The sequence below is a fragment of the Mus caroli genome, chromosome 8, assembly GCF_900094665.2.
Source record: "Mus caroli chromosome 8, CAROLI_EIJ_v1.1, whole genome shotgun sequence".
NCBI lineage: Eukaryota > Metazoa > Chordata > Mammalia > Rodentia > Muridae > Mus > Mus caroli.
The window spans coordinates 57,514,594-57,539,512 of NC_034577.1; the positions used below are offsets into that span (position 1 = coordinate 57,514,594).

The window sequence follows — 24,919 nt, forward strand, 5'->3', positions numbered from 1 at the left end:
TGTCAGAAGATTTCACCAACTTTCTTCTAATATGCAATGTAGTCGGCTATACCTGACTGTAATGAATATTGCTAAGCTTGCTCTGAGATTTCTAATTCTTATCCAGTAAAATACTGTAAGAAAGCATGCAAGACCCTCCACAATATTGCAGGGACAAATCTGGGGCATTTTAGCTATAGGAATGCCAAGGTTCCAGGAGGCTAAGTTTCCGTGAAACTCTTTGCCTTGGGGCTGCTTCCAGGCTTTCCAGGCCTGTCATGCCAGTCACTACTGGAGTGGATTAGCAGATGCTTGAGTCTCAAAATTGAGCAGTAGCACCCAGATCTGGGTGACACTCTAGAGACCCAGGGCTTCACACATGCTAGGCAAGAGCCCTGTCATTGAGCTGTTACCATCCCTCTCATTGATTAGTCTTTTAAAAACATAAATTGTGTGTGTGTGTGTTAGATTTACTTTAGCTATATGAATCTTTGGAATGCATGCGTGTATGTGTACCATGTACATGCCTGAAGAAGTATCTGATCACCGGGAACTCAGGATCTGGAGTTGCAAACCACCCTATCGGTGCTGGGAACCAAACTGAAGTCCTCTAAAAAAAGCAGAAAGTGGTCTTAACTGTCGAGCCATAGCTTCAGCCTACTTTATTATTTTTGAGAAAGGATCTCGATACCTTTTCCATGCTAGCCTGGAACTCACTATATAGTCCAGGCCGGCCTTCAGTAAGCATTGGTTTGATATCCTTGTTCCCGGCTGCTGAGATTCTAGGCAGTTGGCACTGCTCCCGTACATAACAGTGTCCAGTAAGGGTCTGAGCCTGAGATGTACCTCATCTGTGTGCAACAGAGTACTAACTGCAGAAACAGCACCTTTAAACACGCCTGGGATTTTTAAGGGTACCACCCAGGGCTTGACAGGCCTGGGATTTTAAGGGTACTACCCAGGGCTTGACAACTGTTCACTGCTTTAGTGATCAACAGCTGGATGGTTTGGGGGAAACTGGTTCCTACACACTGATAGTTCCACTGGGTTATGTTGCTCCTGGTACTTAGAATATTTCTGTTTAAGTTGAAAGCATGTCTAAGTCACTTTTGGGAGAATTAGATGGTGCTGGGGACAGGCCCCGATGCCCTCACATATACTAGGTTAGCACTTGACCAATGAGCTATACCTCCCTCCACCAGACATTCTTAATAGTCTCCTTTCAAAGTACTGTAGGACACCAGACAGTTTAATAGTTGCGTTTGAGGCCGAGTGTGGCGATGCATGCCTACAGTCGCAGTGGTTAGAGGCAGGAGGATCAGGAATTCAAGGCTCTAGCTTCAGCCACATAGTGAACGTGAGGCCAGCCTGAGCTCCATATGCATGCAGGGTTGATCATATCCGCCCCTCATTCTCCCTCTGATTCCAGTCTTCCCCCGCAGTGCTTCCTTTCTTTTAATATAGTCCACTGAGCTTTAATTAGTGCTGCTTGCAGGTGCACGGGTGTGAGGCCATTGAGGGAGCACGGGCCATCCACCAGCGGCCATACTCCGAACAGAATGACTTCCCCTCCCCAGCATCTGAGTACTGGATCAAAGGTGTGCGCCCCCCCCCCCCCCTTGCTGCAGCTGTACCTTTTGAAGGCTTGGTGGAATAGGTTGAAGCTGGACATGGTGGTATATGCTCTAATCTCAGTACTGAAACTTTGGAGATGAGAGGACCGCTGTGGCTCAGGCGTTTGAGACCAGCCTGAGCCAAGTAGGGAGACTTTATTACAGTAAAAAAAAAAACCAAAAAAACCTTAATTTGTATTGCTTTATTACAGTGAAAAAATTTGCTTAAATTCTATTTTGTATGACTTTGTTCTGGAGTTACAGAAATAAATCGAATAGTTGGGCATGTTGGTGCACAGTTTTAGTTCTGGCTCTTCAGAAGCAGAGGTAGGTGGACCTGTGAGTTCCATGACAGCTGGGGCTCTGTAGGGAGATTCTTTCTCAAAAACAAAAAGAAAGAAAGAAAATGAAATAAAACTACTACTATGGGACTAAGTATGGTGGTAGCATACACCTTTTACTCCCAGCACTTGGGATGGAGAAGCAGGTAGAGATCTCTGAGTTAGAGGTCATCTAGTCTGTGTAGCAAGACCAGTCTAGCCAGGGCTACAGAGTGAAGCACTGTCTTAAAAAAAAGAAAAAAGGTTTTGAGGTTTCCAGAGCATGCACTGGAAGCCAGTCTTGTTGACACAGTGAGTTCAAAATCAGCACGAAGTATAGCAGATATAAACCTTGTTTCAAGCCAGGTGGTATACACTGTTAGTCCCTGCACTCAGTAGTCCTCTGTGAAGGACTCCGTTTTAATAGAAGCTTTGCTGCCAAGCAATGATGGTGAACACCTTTAATCCCAGCACTCAGGAGATAGAGACAGGAGAATCTCTGTGAGTTCAAGGCCAGACTGATCTACAGAGCTAGATTCAGGACAACCAGGGCTACACCAAGAACCCCCCCTCCCCTCCCCCCCCAAAAGACAAAACTAAGTAAAATATAAGTTTCACCAAGTCATATAGCATCATTTCTTAAAGAGAGGTAATTTTTCAAAGTTGGCTTTAGGTAGGGTCTGTTCTGCCTCTGATTGTGCAGTGTTGTGTGTGGTGGTAGGGATCAGAGTCAGGACCTCATGCATGTCCAGGAAGCTGTCTACCACCAAGCTACACCCTAGCTCCTTTCGGGTTTTGGGCTTTGCTGTTTTGGGGAGCAAACCCAGGGGTTACAGATGCTAGGGGAGCATGCTGCTTCTCGGCTGTATCCCTGGCTTGTTTGGTTTCTTGGAGAAAAGGTTGTGCTCAGCATCCTGGGCTGGCCTGGAAGGAGCTCTGTTGCCCATACTTCAGATCGTGGATCACTCTGTCTGCGCCTTAGAACCGGGATCACTGCTGTGTGCAGCAAACAGACTCAGAAATCATACACAGTCGCTTTGAAAGCTGCAGTGCGGTAGCTCATGCCTGGAGTCACAGTACTCCGAAGGCTAGGGCAGGGGACTGCCACACTTGAAGGCTAGACTGTGTTACATGACATTTCTACGATCGCTGTCACAGTAGAATATCTCAAACAAACCAAAATGTTCACTCTTTCTTTTAAAGCTTTATTAGATGTGTCTTAGAGACATGATGCAGAAAGTCTTGACTGTAGCTTGTGTGGTTTTCCCTCACAGAGTTCCTTGGATATCCTACAAAGTATGGATGATGACCCACTTCTGGATACCCAGCCTCTCCCACACCACTCTCTCCAAGCTCAGTTTAGACCCAGATTCCATCCTCTCCCTACGGTCATCATAGCGAACCTTCTGTTGCTTATACATGTGAGTTCACTGCAGAGCTTGTGTTCTGTTTTTTTGTTGTTGTTTTGTTTGTTTGTTTGTTTTTGAGACGGGGTTTCTCTGTATAGCCCTGGCTGTCCTGGAACTCACTTTGTAGACAAGGATGGCCTCCAACTCAGAAATCTGCCTGCCTCTGCCTCCCAAGTGCTAGGATTAAAAGAGCTTGTGTTCTTAAAAGCACACCAGTGTGGAGGTGAAGAGATGGCCCAGTTACAAGATGCTTGAGGACCTGGGTTCCACCTCCAACACCCAGGATACACTAGGGGATGGATGGGTACACTCCCGGCCATGGGGAGGTGGGACTAGGGGGATCCCTGGGACTCTCTGGGTAGCCTCATCTAAAAGGAGTGATCCCTGTGTCCTACTGAGAGACCCCATCCCCAAAACAAAACAACAAGGTAGATGTCTCTAAGGAACAGCGCCTGCATTGTCCTCTGTCCCAAGTACACACATGTAGGCACACATATACAATACATAGCTCTTCAGGCAGCATTGGCCTTTATCTATCAGGTTTTTAAAATGTATATATTTTTGTACAAATTTTTGTGCTTATACTTCTATTTCAAAAAATGTATTATAGAGATGTTCGCACACATGTAAGGACATGGTGAGTGTCAGTGTTGCTTGATGTACTAAGAGGCCACAAATTACCTGGTGTCCTGGGGGCCACTGTCTCTGCTCCTGAATTCCAGGCTCGTTGGTCCACGAAGACTGCCTCCAAAGGTAGAAGGAGAGAATACACTCTGCATATGTTGTCTGGCATCCACATTCCTGCTGTAGAAAAGTGCACACTCACAAGCACAATGAATACATAAATAAAGCCAGGCACGGTGGCACAAGCCTTTAATTCCAGCACTTGGAGGGCAGAGGCAGGCAGTCTCTGTGAGTTCAAGACCAGCCTGTGCTATAAGTCAAGTTTAGGCCAATTAAGGCTATACAATGCTAGAGTGATGGCTCAGTGGTTAAGAGCACTGACTGCTCTTCCAGAGGTCCTGAGTTCAATTCCCAGCAACCACATGGTGGCTCACAACCATCTGTAATCTGATCTGACGCCCTCTTCTGGTGTGTCTGAAGACAGCAACAGTGTACTCACATAAAACAAATGAATAAATCTTTTTTTTTTTTTTTAAGGCTATACAGTGAGACCCTGTCTCAAACACACACACACACACACACACATACACACACACAAACCACAAAAAAAAAAAACAAAAAAACCAAAAAACAAACCCAAACATTCCTGTTATGTCAGTAACTAGCAGGCAGAAGCAGGAAGATCAAAAGTTAGAAGTCAGTTGGGCTACATAGTAAGACCTTAGCCTTTTTGCTAAATTCATGCAGAGATTAGCATATATACAGATCCATATTAATTTTAATGAACGTCATCGTTTAGCACTCTTCTTCCTTTTCTGAGCTCCCCATTCATCACCCTCCACTAGAAGGTGCACCGTGCCCCACAAGACTGGCACCAGAGGACGAGTGTGGCTGGAGAGTACATTTCTAGCATGCCCTGGGTCTAGCTGACTTGTCTGCATGCAGCATTTGAGAGCCGCTGCCCTGCAGCTCACCCCTAGCTATGGGCCAGTGACTGATAATCCTTTCAAATATTTGGACATACACATGGAATGCTCTTTAACGCCCCTTCTTATGACAAGCTCTCACTCTGTAGCCTTCCTCACCTTGAACTCACGATGTAGAGCAGGCTGGCCTAGAACTCAGAGATCCATCTGTTTCTGCTTCCCACGTACTAGCTGTTGAATTGTTTTTGAGGGATAAAATCCTTACAGGAAGATTGCTGAATCAAGATATTTCCAAATCATTTCCCAAAAGTGATTCCCAACCTGGTTAGCAATACATAAGAGTCTCATTCCCTGTGCCCTGGCACTGGTTAAACTTTTGTCAATCTCTTTAGATACTGGTTCTCCTAAAACTGGGGAGTAGACTAACTGCCTGCCTGCCTGCATGCCTGCCTGCCTCCTTCCCTCCCTCCCTCCTCCCCTCCCTCCCCATCTCCCTCCTTTCTTTCTTTCTTCCTTTTTATTATGTGTGTGTTTGCTGCCCTCAGAGGTAAGAGATGTCAGGCCCCACAGCAGCTGGTGTTAGGGGTAGTGTGAAGTGCCCAGCAACAAGGATGCCGGGAACTAAAGACTGGACCTCTATGAGAGCAGTGCTTAACCACAGAGCCATCTCCCCAGGCTCCTGGAAGTAAACTTTTAACTCATACTTTTATAGTTCTTTTTAAAAATATGTATTTCAATTATGTGGTGAGGAGGACTGCAGATGTCCTAGAAGCTAGAAGAAAGGATGTGACCCCAGGGCTGGTCGGGGTGAACAGCTTGATATGGGGCACTGGGGACTGCATCCTTAAAATCCTCTGCCAGAGCTGTTTGCACTTCTGGCTGCAGAGCCACCTCTCCCATGTATAGCAATTGCTTGTGACATAATCAACTCTTTCTAGGCTTTTATATATATGTGTGTGTGTGTGTGGTTATATATGTGTGTATATGCATATACATTATACATATTCATGAATGAGAAAGACATAAAACCTCAACATTAAGTGAGCATCTCCATAAGTGGGATTTAGGCTGGTTTCACTTTCTTATTTATGCTTTTGTCTGTGATATCCTGTATTTTTCTTTTTCAGCTGTGACAGGCAATCTGCCTGTGTAGCTCAGGCTAAGCTGAAATTCTCCATCCTCCCGAGTGTTAGGATTACAGCTGTGTGCCTCTCTGTTCAGCTTCTACAAAGTGTTATGATGCTTTTGGTAAACAGAAGCTGCCAGCTCTCTGTAACTCCAGTTCCAAGGGATCCGGTACCCTCCACAGACATTTATGCAGGGGAAACACCAGTGTACATAAAAATAAATACAGCTTAAAAAAAAATAGGATAGTGTAAGTCATAGAGTCCTTTAGGAAACACCAGTGTCCATTTTCTTTTTTTTTTTAATTGGGTATTTATTTCATTTACATTTCCAATGCTATCCCAAAAGTCCCCCACATGCTCCCCCACCCACTCCCCCACCCACCCACTCCCACTTCTTAGCCCTGGCGTTCCCCTGTACTGGGGCATATAAAGTTTGCACGACCAATGGGCCTCTCTTTCCACTGATGGCCGACTAGGCCATCTTCTGATTCATATGCAGCTAGAGTCAAGAGCTCCGGGGTACTGGTTAGTTCATATTGTTGTTCCACCTGTAGGATTGCAGATCCTTTTAGCTCCTTGGGTACTTTCTCTAGCTCCTCCATTGGGGGCTCTGTGATCCATCCAATAGCTGACTGTGAGCATCCACTTCTGTGTTTGCTAGGCCCCGGCATAGTCTCACAAGAGACAGCTATATCTCGGTCCTTTCAGCAAAATCTTGCTAGTGTATGCAATGGTGTCAGCGTTTGGAAGCTGACCAGTGTCTGTTTTCTAAACCCATATGTTTGTTATAATTTTTTGTTACATTGATGTGTGAGTGTGCATGGTCACACCCGTGTGCATGGAAGTGTGTGTGCCACAGTACACAGAGACATCTGGACAGCTCGAAGAAATCAGTTCCGCTGTGTTGATCCTTGGGTCAGACTCAGGCTGTCAAGCCTGGTGACAAATGCCTCTCCCCGCTGAGCCGCCTCATGGTCCCTGACCACAACCTTCATATTTACCATGAACCCTGCTGCTTCTCTTCCCACCAGGTCGTGTTTGTTGTTTTAGCATTTTTAACGGGTGTGCCGTGTTTGTATCCTAATCCAACTGAAGAGAAGTGCCCAGAAAACTACACCAGCCCGTTGAAGGTTCAGACGGTCATAATCCTTGGGAAGCTTATCCTGTGGATTCTGCATTTGCTTTTTGAACGATACGTCCAGTATCACCACAGGAAAGTCAGGAGCCGAGGCTATTCCCAGATCTACCGGTCTACGAGGCATCTCAAGACACTGGCCCTCACGATCCACTCTTCTGGTAAGTGCCACGTCTCTCTTATATTTTTGGTTGCAAGCCTAGTCTTTGACGGCTGAGCCATCTCTCTAGCCCAAGTACAGCATCTCTCATCTGCTCTGTGGCTTAAGTGCCAAAAATGACCCACAAAGGACATGTGGAATTTGATTTTATTGAGTTTATAATAAAATATATTCTCTTTTTGAGAGTGAGATGTAGTGTAGCCCCTATCTTGAATTTTTCTTTTGATGCAAAGAGGGAGGGATTGAACCTACAGCCTTGTGCATGCTAAACAAGCACTTTGCTACTTAGCTATGTCCCACGAACCTCTTGAAGCTCTTCTTACATAGTCTCCATGGTTGTTTTGAAATAGGATCTCACTGTGTCTTATAGGCTGGCACTCCTAGATTTCTCTTTTCTGTCAGGCTGGCCTCCACCTCACCACAATCCTTGTGGCTGTGCCTCTCAATTAAGTGCTAGGATTACAGGGGTGTGTCACCATCCTGGGCATACAGCCTTGAAATTTCATTTGAAGTTTGTATTTGCTACAGATGTAATACCAGCGTATTCCTTTTTAAAATGGATTTTCGGTCTTTTTTACTATCAGCTGTCTCATTTGCTCAAAGAGGAAGAGTGCCGCTGCTCTTTGACAGTCTGAGGATTAGAGAAGGTTAGATTAAAAAAGGTTAGAAAATCTCCACAAGGTGGAAGCAGGAGGCCCAGGAGTTCAAGGCCAGCCTTGGGTATATAGCAAGTTAGAAACCAGGGTGTGCTCCATGGGACCTTATCTCAAAACAAACAAACACCCAAACAACAAAAACAGCAACAAAACCCCAAAACTCACCATCCCCTAAGAAGGATTTTTAAAATTAAGTTCCATGAATTTTTTTGCTATGGGAACTAATGTCAGGAAAGTTGCTAGGAAACAGAAAAATAAGCTATATTATTCAAATCAGAAAAGGTCAAGCAGTGTGTCTTAAGATGTGCCTGGTGAGAAGCTACCTGGAAGGCTGCTAGAGTCCGGCCTGCTTGAGCTACAGAGTGTTGTTCTGGGTAACTCAGTGTGATGGTTTGTATATTCTTAGACCAGGGAGTGGCACCATTTGGAGGTGTGGCCTTGTTGGTATAGGTGTGACCTGGTTGGAATAGGTGTGTCACTGTGGGTGTGGGCTTAAGATCCTCACCCCAGTTGCCTGGAAGTCAGTCTTCCACTAGCAGCCTTTGGATAAGGATGTAGAACTCTCAGTTCCTCCAGCACCATGTCTGCCTGGATGCTGCCATGCTCCCACCTTGATGATAATGGACTGAATCTCTGAGCCTGTAAGCCAGCCCCAATTAAATGTTGTTTTTTATGACTTGCCTTGGGCTGGGTGGTGGTGGCACACACCTTTAATCCCAGCACTTGGGAGGCAGAGACAGGAGGATTTCTGAGTTTGAGGCCAGTCTGGTCTACAAAGTGAGTTCCAGGACAGCCAGAACTATACAGAGAAACAAAAAAAAAAAAAAGACTTGCCTTGGTTATGGTGCCTGTTCATAGCAGTAAAATCCAATTAAGACACTCAGTATTGCGGTAAAAATTATCGCAATGCTTCCAGAATAAGCACTCAGACACCAGTGAGAATGGAAAGATGTCACCAAGGGACCAACGTTGCATTAGCTCTGGAAAGACCTCCGTCCCTGGTCCAGTTTGCACTCATGTCCTTTGTTGTTTTGTTGTTTGTTTTTCAGAACAGGGTTTCTCTGTGTAGCCCTGGCTGTCTACAAACTTACTCTGTAGACCAGGCTGGATTTGAACTCAGAGATCCACTTGCTTCTGCCTCCAGAGTGCTGGGATTAAAGGTGTGCGCTACCGCCTGGCTGCACTCTGTTTTATACTCTAACCACAAGGTGATTTTATAGAGGTGTACATGGCTGGCAACAGCCCATTGTTTGAGCTGTTCCTCCAGTCAGTGTGTTCCAGGCAGCAACTGAAAGTCATGCTCGGCAAATGGCAGTATAGACGGTTCTTTATGCAAGTCACTAAACCAATAAATCAATATCTCATAATTGATCTTTTCTACCTTATTCTACTTCATTAGTGTCTTTGTTAGGGTTTCCATTGCTGTGAAGGAGACACCAAGACCACAGAAACTCTCATAAAGGGAAATATTTGATTGGGACTGGCTTACAGTTTAGAGGTTCAGTCCACTGTCATCATGGCAGGAAGCAGAGCAGTGCACAGGCAGACGTGGTGCTGGTGAAGGAGCCAAGAGTTCTACATCTGGACCAGCGGGCTGCAGGAAGAGAGAGGCACTAGGCCTGGCTTGAGCATCTGAAACCTCGAAGCCCTCCCCCAGTGACACACTTCCTCAAAACAAGGCTGCAGCTCCTAGAAATAGTGTCACTCCCTGTGAGCCCATGGGGGCCATTTTAATTGAAACCATCACAGTTAGAAAGACCCTGTCACAAAACAAAGCACAAATGGGACTCAAGATATGCTTATGATGGAGTACTTGCCTATCTTTGACAAGGCCTTAGGATGAGTCACTGGTACCCTACACAGACAGACAACAGAAGCCTCATGGGTCCTCAGTCAGGGCAAGGTTAGTAGGGTCACACAGGGTCTAGCCTGATCCTCTCAACTGTTATACAGATTTCAGAGGTTTAATGGAGCGAAACTGAACTGAACTACGGAGTTTTGGCACAGTGTCAAATTTTGACCTTAGAAAAAAAACCTCCTAAGTTCTACAGATTTGAACATTTTTTCTATGTTCTGTTAGCGTATTACCAAAGGGTAACCCACAAGCTCTTCCACACAACAGAGGTCTTAGTGGCAGCTGCAGCCGTACACTTCAGCAGACAGAACACAGGGCAGTGGTTACGACTCCCAGACTCTACAGGGGGCGATTGTAGGTTCTAACTGATGCATAGCCATTGGGTGTCCATAACACAAGAATAAAAACAAACTTTTTAGCTACTTTACCTACCTTATGTGGGGTAAGAGTAAAGAATGCTCTCAAGGAATGATCGAGAAATAATAGTCTGGGTTTGTTTTTGTTTTCTTCAAAATCTGGAAATAATAGCTTTGAAATTCACCAAGGAATTATTTGGTCTTTACCATTTTCATATCTGTCTTTAAGCTAGGTATGATGCAACCTGAGCCTTCAGGAGGCTGAGGCAGGAGGATGGTCATCAATGAATGCAAGACTAGCCTACAGTATGTTGGAACCCTTTCTCAATAATAATAATTTTTTTAACATGTGCAGAAGAACCAAAAAAGTCAGTTTAATAATTCTGTAATTCTATAAAGTCAGTGGTTCTTTAGTTTTTTTTTTTTTTTTTTAAAGATTTCTTTATTATATGTAAGTACACTGTAGCTGTCTTCAGACACTCCAGAAGAGGGCGCCAGATCTCGTTGCGGATGGTTGTGAGCCACCATGTGGTTGCTGGGATTTGAACTCTGGACCTTCAGAAGAGCAGTCGGGTGCTCTTACCCACTGAGCTATCTCACCAGCCCGGTTCTTTAGTTTTAAAACAAGGTTAGATTCTTTGGTTTTTCTGTTTTTGTTTTTGGTGCTAGAGACTAAACCTAGGGCTTTGAACTTCCCCGGCAAACATCTTACTTTTCAACTTCTTGGTTTTTGGAGATGAGGGTCTCATGCAGCCCACAAAGCCTTAAACTTGCTATGTAGGGTTCATCCTCCTGCCTCTGCCTTTTGAATTTTCAGGGGTTACAGGGCCCATCCTTGACTTCATGTGGTTCTGGGGATTGAACCCAGGCTCTCATTTATGCTGGGCAGAATTCTACAGGCCAAGCTATATAGCCAGCCTTCCAGATATTATTTTTAAAGAATTTAAATTTCCAACCTCTTGATCTTCCCCAAGTCTGGCCATTGGAGCAGAAGTTCCACTGATTGCTGGTCTTTCCGGTGGCCATACTTAGGCTGTGCAGAGGCTACCCTTATTAGCATAAACTCTTGCTGGATCTTATGGGTTTGTTATATATAACAACATAGTTCTTTCACTTAGGAAATTACAAGGGCTTAAGGAAATTAGAAATAAATAAGTAGATAGGTAGGTAGATATATAGATGATAGCTACATACATGGATAGATGGGTGGATGGATAGACAGACAGACAACAACTTACAGAAAGCAGATCCAAAGGAGCTTCATGCTGACTGAAGAGCCCCATCTCATTGCTGTCTGTTTCCCTCCCTTCCTCAGGCAACACAGCCCTGCTCCTCCTCCTCTGTGTGCAGCACTCCTTCCCTGAGCCCAGCAAGCTGTACCTTGAGCTGATTCTGGCTGTCCTGGCCCTGGAGCTGATCTGTTCCCTGAGCTGCCTGATCCTCTATATAGGTGAGAACGGAAGCCGCTGTCCTGCAACCTCTGCCTGCCTCTCGTCTGTACAGTCAGAGAAGCACAGCGTATTTTGGTGAACACCTTCCCCCTTAGCCGAGGACTCCTTTAGCACCCCTGTCATTTACTTATGACCACTTCTGGTCACCTCTCCTTCCAGACCAACAGGATGAGACAGCCACTACCAGTGAGTCAGTTTTCTACATAGATGTTTTGGGAACTTTTAACCTGGAGAGATAGAGTACTTAGTCATGTCCGGCAGCTCACAGCTGGCAGGAACTCCACTCCAGGGGACTCAATGCCTCTGGGCTCCTGAAAGCACGGAGTATACCCTTATACACATGCATAGAAGACAGAATTTTCAGCCAACTGAAGCAAAGCTTTCTTAGAAAACAGAACAACATCTTTGCTGCCTATAAGTCAGTGCTGTGACCCTTTAATACAGTTCCTCATGTTGGGCTGACCCACCACCATAAAGTTATTTTCAATGCTACTTCATAACTGTAATTTTACAACTGTTAATCTTAATGTAAATATATGATATGTAGTATATCTGATAGATCCCTGTGAAAGCATCATTTGCCACCTGAAGGAGTGATGACCCACCGGCTGAGAACTGCTGTTATAAGGCAGCCAGAATGGCCCTGGATTCACAGCCAGTTCCCTGCTTCTGCTGCCCAAGTGCTGGGGTTATAGCTGAGCCAGCTCAGTAGGCCCTGCATGTAAATGTGGCATCCAAATTCAAAACAAAGGCCAGGCCCTGATGGCACACACAGTTAATGCCAGTACGTGGAAGGGAAACCCATACAAGTCTCTTGAGTTTCAGGCCAGCCTGGTCTACAGAGAGAGACCCTGTCTCAAGAAAAAAAAATGAGTACTCACTTCGTGATGTGGTCAGGGCAGTAGGTTGAGGTCATCCATCTAGGATAGCCGAGCTGTGCCTCATATGTTGTAATTGTCACCTACTACTTTGTAATTGTTAGTTTGTTATTAATGATAATCTTGGCATTCCCTGTGACTAGTCCTTTCCTTGTCGACTTTGAAATGTGTACATTGATAAATAAGCATATTCAGACTGTTCACTCGTTATGCAATCTCATATTTTATTTATGCAAAAGAGTAACCAATTAGTATAGCTTGAACAATTGAATATAGCCAGTTCTTCAGAAATAGGTAACGACCAAAAATGATTTATTATTTCAGTGAAGATTAGGAGATTCAACAGAGCCAAGCCACAGCCTGATGTACTTGAAGAAGAAAAAATTTATGCTTACCCCAGCAATGCTGCCTCAGAGACTGGCTTCAGGTAAGGCTTGAGTTGGAAGAAAAAATTGGAATTAATTTTTCCTCCTTCACTTACATGATGGTCCATGCTTGTGATCCTAGCTACTTGGGAGGCAAAGGCAGGGTGTGTCCCTAGCCAGGGCAATTTAGCAAAATCTTGACCTAAAATAATTTTTTGTTTTTATAGAGGCTGAAGATGTAATCAGAGGCTCTATGAATGAGTTTCAGGGTCCATACCTAGCATCTGACCCCCCACACACACACACACATGCACATGCATGCATGCACACACACACACACATGTACCCACACACACACACCTAGGCTAAGATGGAAGGCTCTCAAGTTGGAGGCCGGCAGAGAGAATTTTATTTCAGAGAAGTAAGTAGTTTTCTTCCCATGTACTATTTATAGTATTTTTGGTTGTTTTGAAACAAGGTCTTACTATGTAGTCTTGGCTGGCCTTGAACTCACAAAGCTCCTCCTGGTTCCACACTGGGTATAATTTGAGCATAGGAGATCTTAAAGCCTACCCCCACAGTGACACACTTCCAACAAGGCCACACCTATTCCACCAAGGTCACACCTCCTAATAGTGCCACTCCTAATAGGCCAAGCATTCAAGCAGAGGAGATAATGGGGGCTATACCTGTTCAAACCACTACACCATCTATGAATTGCTGGAATTCCTGCAGGGGCCTGACGTGCAGGCTCCAGAGCTGCCGGACCTCCATTACACAGGAGAGTGGGATATCCAAGCTGAGTCCTGCTAAGGATCCAGTGTTGATGGCGTAGCAGAAGCCCAAGACCTCAAGCCAGACCAGTGACTCATTGCAGTGAACATTTGCCAGTAAAGATGTCTGGATAAAAAAACCTACACTGTATGACACACTGCAACACACGACAGCTGGTGTGTGTCACACTACATCAGATGGGACACACTATGTCCACATTGAGATGGGTTTCTGTTGTTGGGGGGTGCTGTTTGTTTTGTTTCCTTTCAGGGGGAAGTTACAGAGGTGGAAAGTAGGTACAAGAGGAGGGGGAAATGAGTGAGATTGGGGTGCATGGTATGAAACTCACAAAGAGTCAATAAAAACTTAATCATTCGACGGGCAGTGGTGGTGCATGCCTTTAATCCCGGCACTTGGGAGGCAGAGGCAGGCTGATTTCTGAGTGCGAGGCCAGCCTGGTCTATAAAGTGAGTTCCAGGACAGCCAGGGTTACACAGAGAAACCCTATCTCGAAAAACCAAAAAAAAAACAAAAAAAAAAAAAAAAAAAAAAAAAAAAAAAACCAAAACAAAACAAACAAAAAAAACCTTAATCATTCAAGAACAAAATCCATAGACATCTTTATTTTTTTAATTGGATATTTTATTTACATTTCAAATGGTCCCTTTCCTGGTCCCCCTCTATCCTTGGAAACTCTCTATCCCATCCTCCCTCTCCTTGCTTCTATGAGGGTGCTCCCCCACCTACCCACCTATTCCTGTCTCCCCTCCCTGGCGTTCCTCTATACTGGGGCATCAAGCCTTCACAGGACCAGGAGCCTCTCCTCTCACTGATGCCTGACAATGCCATCCTCTGCTACATATGCAGCTGGAGCCATGGGTCGCTCCATGTGTACTCTTTGGATGGTGGTTTAGTCTAGACATTTTTAAATGAGCAAGTATTACTCTCAGGAAAATAGAAGTTTATATATGAAATATAATAATAGACTTTACTTTAGCTTAACTGTAAAAAATACTTTGAATAGTGATAATGTATATTCTGAATGCTGATTTAGCCTAAAATTGTAATAGTCACTGGATTGAGAGGGCACACATATATGGTGTGATTATGGTGTAGGGGCGAGCTGGAGCTAAAAACCCTGCTATGTTTTGTGTTTGTTTTGGGTTTGGGATCACGTCTCACCTGGGTTTGACACTAGACTTGCTTGCTGTGTTGCTATATAGCTCAGGGGAGACTCAGACTCTTGACTATCTTCTCTTAACCCACTGAGCACTGGGATCTTGCTATGTAGCCCAGAATAGACTCAAACACTTGACTCTCTTCTTTTAGCCTTGTCAGTACTGAACTCACTATGTAGACCAGGCACACAGAGATCCACCTACCTCTTTCTGTGTTTCTGTGTAGTCCAGGGTGTGAGTTCCAGGACAGCCAGAGCTACTTAGACCAAGACTATGTATGTATGTATGTATGTATGTATGTATGTATGTACGTATGTATGTAAGTATTTTTATTAACCAACTATGGCTGTCTCTGACACAAAGGCCAAGGATCTGGCTGTTGTTTAGCCCATAAGACTAGATGTGTGAGCAGTTCCAGTCTGGTTCTGGAGTCCCAGAAAAGTCCTAGAGTGCTGCCAATTTTCAGTCCACTTTGGAATCCTGAAGAAGTCAGTTCTAATACCAGGAAGGAACCGCTGAAGAGCGGGATAGACAGAATGCCAGTGAGAAGCAGGTAGGAAGCAGAAGTCCTTCCCTCCGTGTCCTTTATGGGGCTGCCCCAGGAGGTGTGGTCAGGGTTAGAGTGGGTCTTCTCCCTCTATAATCCAACTGAGAAACCCTCGTGGGTGTGCCCAGCTGCCTGAGCTAATCCAGATGTAGTCAAGTTGACAACCAAGGTTAGCATCATGTTCATTCCTAACAAATTAGGATGCTGCTTTTTTTTTTTTTTTCTGGCTAGGTAGATCAGGCTGGCCCTGAACTCACAAAGATCTGTCTGCTTCTGCCTCCTGAGTGCTGCGATTAAAGACATGCACCAACATCTCCTGATTCATGTATTGACTTTAAATTGTAAAAATTTAAATGCCTTTTCTGGGGTCCAAAAAGTAAAAATAAAGAAAACATGTACTAATAAGCAGATTGATTTCCTGAGCAGAAGTCACTAAGTTCATTCGTGAAAGACTGGTTTTGGAATATCCCTGGGGTATAAAACCCGAGGGAAACTTCTGGGCAAAGTGTGCCGTGGGGAATGCCACTGAGGACCCATGTGAAATGAGACCAAAGATGCTGGTGCATCCGTGTAACCCGCTTATGTCTTGAATTCTGCAGGACTGTTTCAAGCCTAGAAGAAATTGTTGAAAAGCAAGAGGACATAATTGTGTACTTGAAGCGGCACAATGCTCTGCTGAGTAAGCGATTGTTGGAGCTGGCAACTCAGCCAGCCAGGACATGAGAGGCTCGTGGGCATGAGAGCCACTGAGTCCACAGTGACTGCAGACTTCCAGGCTGCCACAGGAAATCCCAGCCTTTGCCGACGTTGCGTCCACAGTGCATGCTGGGAACCAGAATCCAGTTCTACCTATGTAGAACTATGTATGTCCCAGATATGGGGGTGAGCCTCTGAGTGGATTATAAAGGCCTGGAAAACTTGAGAATGTTTTGTATGTTGTGAATAATTTAATTTCTGGACTTTTCTGGAATCCAGGGTATAGTTTAAGTACCCTGGAATAATGCGGTTCTTTATCAAGGACATGCGACATGACCATCTGCAGGGTTTTAAACCAGTAAGTTCTTGCCACGGTTAAGCTGCTGAGAGAGGGCATTATTTTCTGTGGTCAGTTTTCTCCTCAAGAGTGCTGCATGCATTTTCTTTGTGTGTGGGCATATTGGATGGGAGATGAGGCCTCCTAAGCTGTTTTTTGCTTGTTTGCTTGCTTGCTTGTTTTCCAGAGCTGGGGACCAAACCCAAGCACCTCCTCACACATGGTATAGGCAAATACCCTACTCTTGAGTCAGTTTCTATAAAGATCTCCTTCAGCCGGCCATGATGACTTACAGTGTCCTCCCTGTCTTTGAAAATCGGGGGTAGGGGAATCACAACCGGCTTGAGGGCAGCCCAGCCCATAGAATGAGAATTTGCTCCAAAAGCATAAAGCACTTTCCTCATTATAGCACCAAGAGCTCAGCAGGACGTGTGCTGTGCAAGTTCTACAGTGTGTCCTTGAAAAATAAAACACAAAGGCGTCCGTCCTGGGTCGATGGGCGGCCAAGTGGTGACACCTGTCACTCGGTAAGACCTTCTATCAGGGAGAGTTAAAGATTTAGGAAATAATCTGCCACTTCCGCTTTGGTTTTGCCCTTCTTTAAGAAGCTTCCGCATATCTCTGTGTTCTACCTTGATCGAATCAGTAAGTTTAAGTAGCTGAGCCTGGGGCCTCACACCGGTCACCCTTGTCCTTGGGATGAAGATACAGGCAGTTCAAGGTGGATCTGGTCCAAATACTGGGTTCCAGTGAGCCAGAGATCTGATCTCCGCTTCTGGTGTGCAGGTATACATGCACATTATGTACTATGTACATAGTAAATCTTTAAAGAATGTATTTAAGAATGAAGCCATCTGTGGCTTAATATTTGACCAGGTAGTGCTGGTAGGATGGCTCAGTGGGAAGTGTGCTTGCTATGCAAGCCCCATGACCTACCTGAGTTTGATCCCAGGAACTCTTGGTGGAGGATAGACCAGGTCCTGAACATCGTCCTTGATCTTCAGACTCTCAGCATGGCACTCTCGTGCATGCACTGATGCACGTGTATTGTGCGCATACATCACACAAATACAATATGAAAATTTTAATTGTCTAAGTAGGGAAAAGATACTTTCAGTTTGGGGTTATAGTTAAAAACTAATGGGATTAAAATGCCAAATCAATTTATGTATGGTATTATTAAATGGATAGTTCTGGCAATGAAAATGAATGTTCCTATGTGGCACTGTTTCTCTACGTTTAGAGCCCCTTTTAATCAATTGGCACCTTTATGCTCGCCTTAGAAAGACTGTTTTTTTTGGTTTTTTGTTTTGTTTTGTTTTGGTTTTTTTTTTTTTTTTTGATAGTTCATGTAGCTGAGGCTGTCCTTGAACTCCTGATTCTCTTGCTTTCCACCTCCCAGTTGGTGAGATCAAGGGTGTCAGGCCTTTATGCTTAGCTGAGCAAGACTCTTCACTGAGGGCTTACTAGTGGGTTCTTTGTTCTGCAGGTTGCTGGTTTTAGCCTACTACTCAATACCTTCTTTGCAGAGCCATACATAATTATCCAGGGATGTGGCAGATGCAGCTTGACAGGGAAGGACTGTTTATTTGATCCTAGCTTGTGGACAGTAAAGTCCTGTTTTCTTTAGATACAGCCATTGCTGGGACAGCCTAAAAGTTTTCTTCCTCCAAGATAATGTCTTCTGGTAACACAGTTGACTCTCCACAGAGTAATAACAGTCACATATTGAAGCTACATTATACCTAAACAGTTTCCAGGGGCTGGGTAGATGTGCATAACAGAGCTTGCAGAATGGAGTTCTGTTCTTTCCTTTGACTATGAGTGAAATTGGTACCTATTCCAGGTCTGTGGCCTTTCAGAAATCTAGTGAAATCCATCCCAAATCCTTTGCTCATCTTTCTCCTGGGATTCTCCTGTGTGATTTTGTTGGTGTTTCTTGAGACAGGGTCTCGTCTCTTGTAGCCTAGGTTGGCCTCACACTCCCTTTGTATCCAAGAATGACCTTGAACTTCTGATCCTCTGTCTCTACCTCTCAAGTGCTAGGATTTCAGGTACCCCATCCTTGTCCTCTGTGGAACGGGAAATGGACTCAGGGCTTTGTGCATGCTAGGCAAGAAGGCTACCAGCTGATTTACATTTTCAGCCCCTTTATGTTCTTTTCCTTAAGTATATTTCTAATTTTAATTCTACTATGGGTAAATGTTTTGCAAATATATACATATATACATACATACATACATACACACGCATGCATGCCTGTGCAATGTACATGTCTGGTGCCCCATGGAGAACAGAAGTATGCCAGATTCCCTAGAGGTAGAATTTTAGGTGGTTGTGAGCCACCATGTGAGAAGTGGGAATCAAACCCAGGTCCTTTGTGATAGCATTAAGTGCTGGTAACCACTGAGCCATCATCACTCTGGCCCCAGGATTCTGATCAGTCCCACTCTGTACTTCTCCAAACATTTATGTTTTAACTCAGCAGTTGGAGACCTTTCTTGTAAGTTACTGTTTTATGGTATGTGTGTGGATGTTATGCCTGCGTGCATGTCTATGCACCATGTATACGCCTGCTGTCGGAGAAGCCAGACAAAGGCATTCATTCCTCTGGCACTGGTGTTACTGCTGGTTGAGTTACTTTTGGGGTTGCAAGGGATTGAACCTGGATCCTCTAGAAGAGCAGCCAGTGTTCTTTACCCACTGAGCCATCTGTTTTACTCCAGAGATCTAAACCACAAATTAGGTCATGTTATGCATGCATAATTTGTTTTCAAAACCAAAGGCCCAATAGTGAAGGTCCTTGGAAAATGGACACTTCCTCCCTGCCCCAGATTTTCCTAGTTCTCAGTTGGCACTGCTTAAACCTTGCTTTAGGGCTTTGCACCCGTTTTCTTCCCCCTTGCCTAGACTGGTCAACTCTCAAGCATTCTATATCCTTGATGTCATTCAATGAGGAAGCCTCTCTAGCACTGCAGCCGTAAGCCTGGAGTGCTGGCTCATGCCTGTAATCCTAGCACTTGGGGAGTGAAGACAGGAAAATCACATTCAGGGCTATCTCAGTTACAAGGTCAGCTGGGGCTATGGGCACCCTGTCTCAGTAATAATAACCCGTAGCCTTAGTGTTGGGTCTGCAGTTTAGAGGCATAGTGTTTGCCAAGAGTGTTCAACCTAGAGGGTGGATTCTATCCCTGCAGCACAAAGTCAGTCCTCAGTCAAAACTACAGCCTCCTTGGAATCCTGTTGTGTGTTTGCCCTCAAGGCTGTAGAAGTTCCCAACATCCCTGTCAGGTGGCTCACAGCTGCTGTACCTCCACACAGATCCAGGGGAGTCTGACAGATCGTTCTAGGCTGGCACAAGCACATACCAAACACAGGCATGCATGCCGACACACAGTATATGTAAATCTCTTTAGCAAAAGAAATTCACAGGTAGCTGAGCACGGTAGCTCCTAACAGTGATCTCATCAGTGAGCTTGGGACCTGCGAAGCTGAAACAGGACGCCTGCGGGTCCCAATCTAGCCAGAGAGGGAGAGAGAGACACAGACACTGACAGACACACCCTGGCTCAAAAACAAGTCATAACTACCATTTTAGCCCAGTCTTGTAGCCCAAGGCTATAATGTCAGCATGTGGAGAATGGAGAGTTTAGATCATCCTCAGCTATATAGTGAGCCTGCCTTAGTTAGGGGTTTACTGCTGTGAACAGACACTGTGACCAAGGCAACTCTTATAAGGACATTTAATTGGGGCTGGCTTACAGGTTCCGAGGTTCAGTCCATTATCATCAAGCCAGGAACATAGCAGTGTCCAGGCTAAGAATGCGACATCTTCATCTGAAGGCTGCTAGCAGAATACTGGTTTCCAGGGAGCTAGGATGAGGGTCTTAAGGCCCACACCCACAGTGACACACCTACTCTAACAAGGCCACACCTTCTAATATACTACTCCCTGGGTGGAGCATATACAAACCATCACAAAGCCAGTCTGAAACAAAAGACAATTGTCTGCTCACTGAAAATGTAACCTGTTCCCCTCTGCCCACAAAGGTTCCACCAACTCCTGGTAGCACCAAGCTGGAGTCAAAGACCAGATCCAGGTCAAAGTTCATCTTCTACTTGAGCTAGCTTGGGCCCCCACCCCCAATGCACCATTGTCATATAGGACAGTTTTGGTGGTGAGGGAGCCCCGAAAGTCTATCGGGGCAAGGCTTTATAGTAAGCAGCAAGCAGGGAGTATGTGTGCAAGCATCTGATTGGAAAGCTATTGTGGCCTTTAACATAATTGGCTGGTGCTGAGAGTCATATCATAAGCTTAATTTCTTCTTTAGGCAGGGAGTGGGCTTGCAACCTGGGGGTGTAGGTTTGCTGGAGATACTGGTCTTGTGGTTGTGACCTGGAGATGCTGGTCTTGTGGTTGTGACCTGGAGATGCTGGTCTTGTGGGTGTGACCTGGAGATGCTGGTCTTGTGGGTGTGACCTGGAGATGCTGGTCTTGTGGGTGTGACCTGGAGATGCTGGTCTTGTGGTTGTGACCTGGAGATGCTGGTCTTGTGGGTGTGACCTGGAGATGCTGGTCTTGTTGGCAATTAGCCTAGAGACTGGGGCTAGGCTCAGGTTTTGTTCTGGGGTGGGGGACTGGGAGGGTTGGGGGGTGTGGGGAGGGGGGCACTTAGAACCAAAGGTAGGTACCAGCCTGTTAGTTTACCTGAGTTCAACCTTAGGTCAGGTTCTCTAAAATGAAGTCTGAACTTAAAAGATTTGGCATCTCAGTAGCAACTGCCTATAGCACTTGGGAGATGGATGCAGGAAGAAAAGTGCAAAAAGCAACAACCATTTCTGCCCACAAAAAACAAAAACAAACAAAAAAACCAACCCAATTCTCCTGCAGAGGAACATCCATGAGCCACCAAGCCCGGATAGTCTAGGAACCGAGTAAAGCAAAAGTGACAAGTGACAAGCCCCAACCCCGAGGCACGACCTTCTTACCTACAAAGTCATTTTTTTCCTTTATTAAAATTAAATTTAATAGACAAAGACAGTACATTAATGGGAACCTTGTTACAATTTAACATGTGAACATATGCAGTGTTTACGTCGGGCTACAACTGTCTCCTCAGACCTTTGTCTCTCTGATGACAACATCCCAAATGCTTTCCTGCTGCTTTTTGAAGTATAAAGTCTCTTCTCACTGTCTACAGCTGGCCCACGATGCAGTAGTACAGGGTACTTTCTGTTTGATCTAACTGTGACTTAGCTGCCATTCATCAGCCTCTTTGTTTCCCATGTTTCCCGTCTCTATCAAGAACCAATTTTAGGGCCTGAGATGGCTCAGCAGGTAAACAAACTTGCCACACAAGTGTGGTTACCTAAACATTATCCCGGGACATATGATGAGAGAAGAGGAGTATTTCCTGACCTCCACACCCTCAACTGTAGTTCATCCGTCTGCCCTTCCGTCTCATATACGCAAATACTAATTTTAAAAGAATAAAGATAAAATCCCCCAAATCCATCAGGGCATAAAGGAAGTTGCTTGCAATCCCAGCTACGGGGGAGTCTGAAGGGTGAGAATGAAAAACTCAAGGTTAGCATGGACAATTTAACAAGACTACATCAAAATCAGACAGGGCTGATGGTGTTAGTTAGCTCTCTGAATCCAAGCCCCAGTACTGGAAAAGGAAAGAGAGAGGGGAGTGGGGAGGGAGGCAGGAAGGGAAGGAGGGAGGGTAACACTGATGATTTGATACTGAAATGAAAACTCAGGAATATTTTAAATACTTTTTAGAACTCTGCTGTTTTTAATCCAATTCCTTATTAATGTTTAAGGTGTTTCGAAGATTCTAGAGAAACTAATGTATCCTCAAATACAAATCTCACAGGCTGGGCATTTGTGAGATGGAGGTTAGACAATCATGAATTAATTCAAGGTCAGCCTCTACTGTGTATCAAGTTTGAGGCTAGCCTAGACTACATAGGACCCTCTCCGTTATAAAATAGGTAAAGACATTCTGAAAACACCTATCACTTTCTGAGATGGGTTTGGGCTGGTGATGTAAACCTGTAATACCAAATAATTGGGAGGACTGGACCAGGATGGGTTGTAAAGTTAGTAAAGGCTAGCCTGGTTGACTTACCAAGATGATCTCAAAGATGAAAAGGTTGAACTATATAGCTCAGAACTGCTAGGCATGGGGTTTTGATTCAGATGTAAGACTTAGAAGTTTAAAAATGCGTTTGTTGCCAATGTGTTGATCTGTGCTTGTAAACCCAGATACAGGAAGCTGAGATGGAAGACAGCAGACAGTTGGTACCCAACCTGGTCAGTATATAAAGGTCTAGTCCAGTCAGGGTTACATAGCAAGAGCATGCCTCAAAAAAAAAAAAAAAAAAAAATGCTGGGTACAGGCGCTCACGCCTGTCATCCTATCAATAAGACCGTGTAATCCAGAGGAACACAAATCCAAAGCTGTCTTCAGCTATATAATAGGCTTCCCCCAGCCTGGACTGGGGGAAGGAGAGTGCAGAATATGAACAAACCTCTTAAAGTTAAGGCCACCATGTGAGTTAGCATTCAGAATCTGTGGCAGAACAGAGTCTAAGAGGTTCTGACTGAGGCCCTATGTAGAAATAAGGGCAGACAGGACCGGAAAAAGTGTCTCTGAAAGTATAGAGGTGACATTTCTCGGGCATGCCATAGAAAGAAACCTCTCCCAGTTCATAGTCCAGGAAAACACCAATGCTTGTGGCTCTTGCGGCCTTCAGCCGAGAGTCTGGATCAGCTCCTGAGACATTGAAGCTGTCCCCCTGCCAAACAATCCTCCAGTATCCCCAGGGGTTAGGGGACTGCCTTTCCCCAATAGAGGAATCAGCTTTGCAAATACCAATAGCCCACTTTGGCTTCTTTCCTACCTGCACCTCCCAGAAGTGTCTCCCAGAATTAAAATGTGGAATCCCCAACACAACAGGGCTCTTGGTAAAACTTGAAGAACCAGGAATACGTTGTCTATTCTTTGTATATGTCACGCAGGTTCTATCCTTAGAAATGAGCAGGTTTGGATGGGCTGTCTTCAGGTCTAGAGTGACACTGTCTGTAAAATGCTGTATAACTTTCTGTAGGGCTGAATACTGGAGAGGAAAGCTGTACTCTACTCTTCTCAACTGAACTGGGAAAATGCTTGGGCTGATGAGCTGACGCCTCCAATTCAGGTAAAACTCCTTGACTGAGGACAGCATCTTGGCTTCGGGGAGCTCTCGGGTCAGCATCAAGTGTCTCAGGAGGTCTCTGAGGCTGGAACCATGGTGTTCCAATGCTGCTATGTTATCAAGCAGTCTCTTCTCAAGCCTCATCTCCTCATCTTCTAACCTGGAGAAAGCTGCCTGCTCTTCCCGGTCTAGAAAGCGCATGAGCTGCTCACACTCAGAAGTTAGCTGTGACCTCTGTGCTTCTGCTTGCTCCCTCAGGGTCAGGCTTCTTCCGTTTAGTGTGCTCATTAACCCTTGAATCTCTTTCACTTCCCACTTCAGGAGCTTGCTATAGTCCTGAAGGTGTTTCCTGTGTCGAGAGGCAGCCTCTGTAATGGACAGCACCTGGTGGGGCCCGTGGCTCTCAGGCTCCACGCACTGGTCACAGAGCAACTGCAGGTCATCCTCACAGAAGAGGGTCAGGGCCTGGTTGTGCCTCTCGCAACTGGTGCTGCTCTCGTGCCTCTTGTTCTCCATGCTTTGGAGCAGCTGGGCAGTTTCAATCATGTTTCCAAGCTGGGCATTGCTTCTGAGGCTCCTGTGTTGGCACTGGTGTCGGCAGATAGGACAGGAGGACGTGGCTTGCTGCTCTGCCCAGAAGTCTTTGATGCAGGAATGACAGAAGTTGTGTCCGCACTCAATGGTGACGGGGTTTGTCAGATCGTCCAAACAGATGGGGCACTTGGTCTCTTTCTGGAGTCTGGCCAAGACCTCGACATGTGCCATCAGGCTGGGAATAAAGGTCTCGACCCAGGTGGGCTTCCTTCTGAAGGTTGGCTCTGGTGTGCCCTTTAGGGATAGTCAGGCTCACCTGTCCTGTAGTTCTCACAGTTCCTCCTGGAAACAGCTGTCACCCCACTGATGTCTCCTGGGTTTCCCAGAGTGGTGAAAGCCTTGAGTCCTTTGTGGTTTTACACTGGATAATTCCAGCTGCCAGCAAGGTCCTTTGCACAGCTAATGACAGCTCTGGTGGACAGCTACTCTTCTGGACTCCGGCAACTCACAGTTTGAGTAAAAGAGTAATTTCTTTATTAAAAAAAAAAAAAAAGAAAAGAAATAATAAGTTTATTTCAGATGGTCCCATTCAGTACCTGGATCCCGCTAAGCTCAGAGGGGCATTCCACTTCCCTCCCAGCCTGCCATTCCCAAGCCTGTAATACTGAGCCCTAGTACCTCTGCCCACTTGGTCTTGGTTAAATATCCCTCCCTCTAACTCCCGAGTGCTGAAATCAGCAGGCAGGGATCACAGAGTCCTGCTGGGGATTGGACACAGCCCCAATCATGCTAA

General features: G+C 45.3%; 2 protein-coding genes across 5 annotated transcripts in view; one reads left to right on the plus strand and one right to left on the minus strand.

The window, feature by feature from the left end:
* The window catches only part of Tmem192 (transmembrane protein 192), a 26,307-nt gene extending 10,032 nt beyond the window's left edge, over positions 1 to 16,275 (plus strand). For 2 of the 4 annotated variants that reach the window (XM_021170425.1, XM_021170426.2), the window contains exons 2-6: positions 3,187 to 3,333; positions 7,030 to 7,294; positions 11,476 to 11,610; positions 12,814 to 12,916; positions 15,953 to 16,275. In XM_021170425.1, the coding sequence (XP_021026084.1) occupies positions 3,187 to 3,333; positions 7,030 to 7,294; positions 11,476 to 11,610; positions 12,814 to 12,916; positions 15,953 to 16,076 (774 nt within the window). In that variant the 3' untranslated portion in view covers positions 16,077 to 16,275. Of the gene's footprint in view, positions 1 to 1,492; positions 1,578 to 3,186; positions 3,334 to 7,029; positions 7,295 to 11,475; positions 11,611 to 12,813; positions 12,917 to 15,952 lie in introns of those variants that run through there. The other 2 variants (XM_021170424.2, XM_029480243.1) reach the window with 2 other exon arrangements.
* A 6,626-nt stretch (positions 16,276 to 22,901) lies between these two features.
* LOC110300802 (tripartite motif-containing protein 75) lies at positions 22,902 to 24,416 on the minus strand. The gene has a single exon (XM_021171079.1). It carries the CDS (start codon positions 24,355 to 24,357, stop codon positions 22,954 to 22,956), a length of 1,404 nt encoding a protein of 467 aa, XP_021026738.1. The 5' UTR covers positions 24,358 to 24,416; the 3' UTR covers positions 22,902 to 22,953.
* Positions 24,417 to 24,919: the final 503 nt, after the last annotated feature.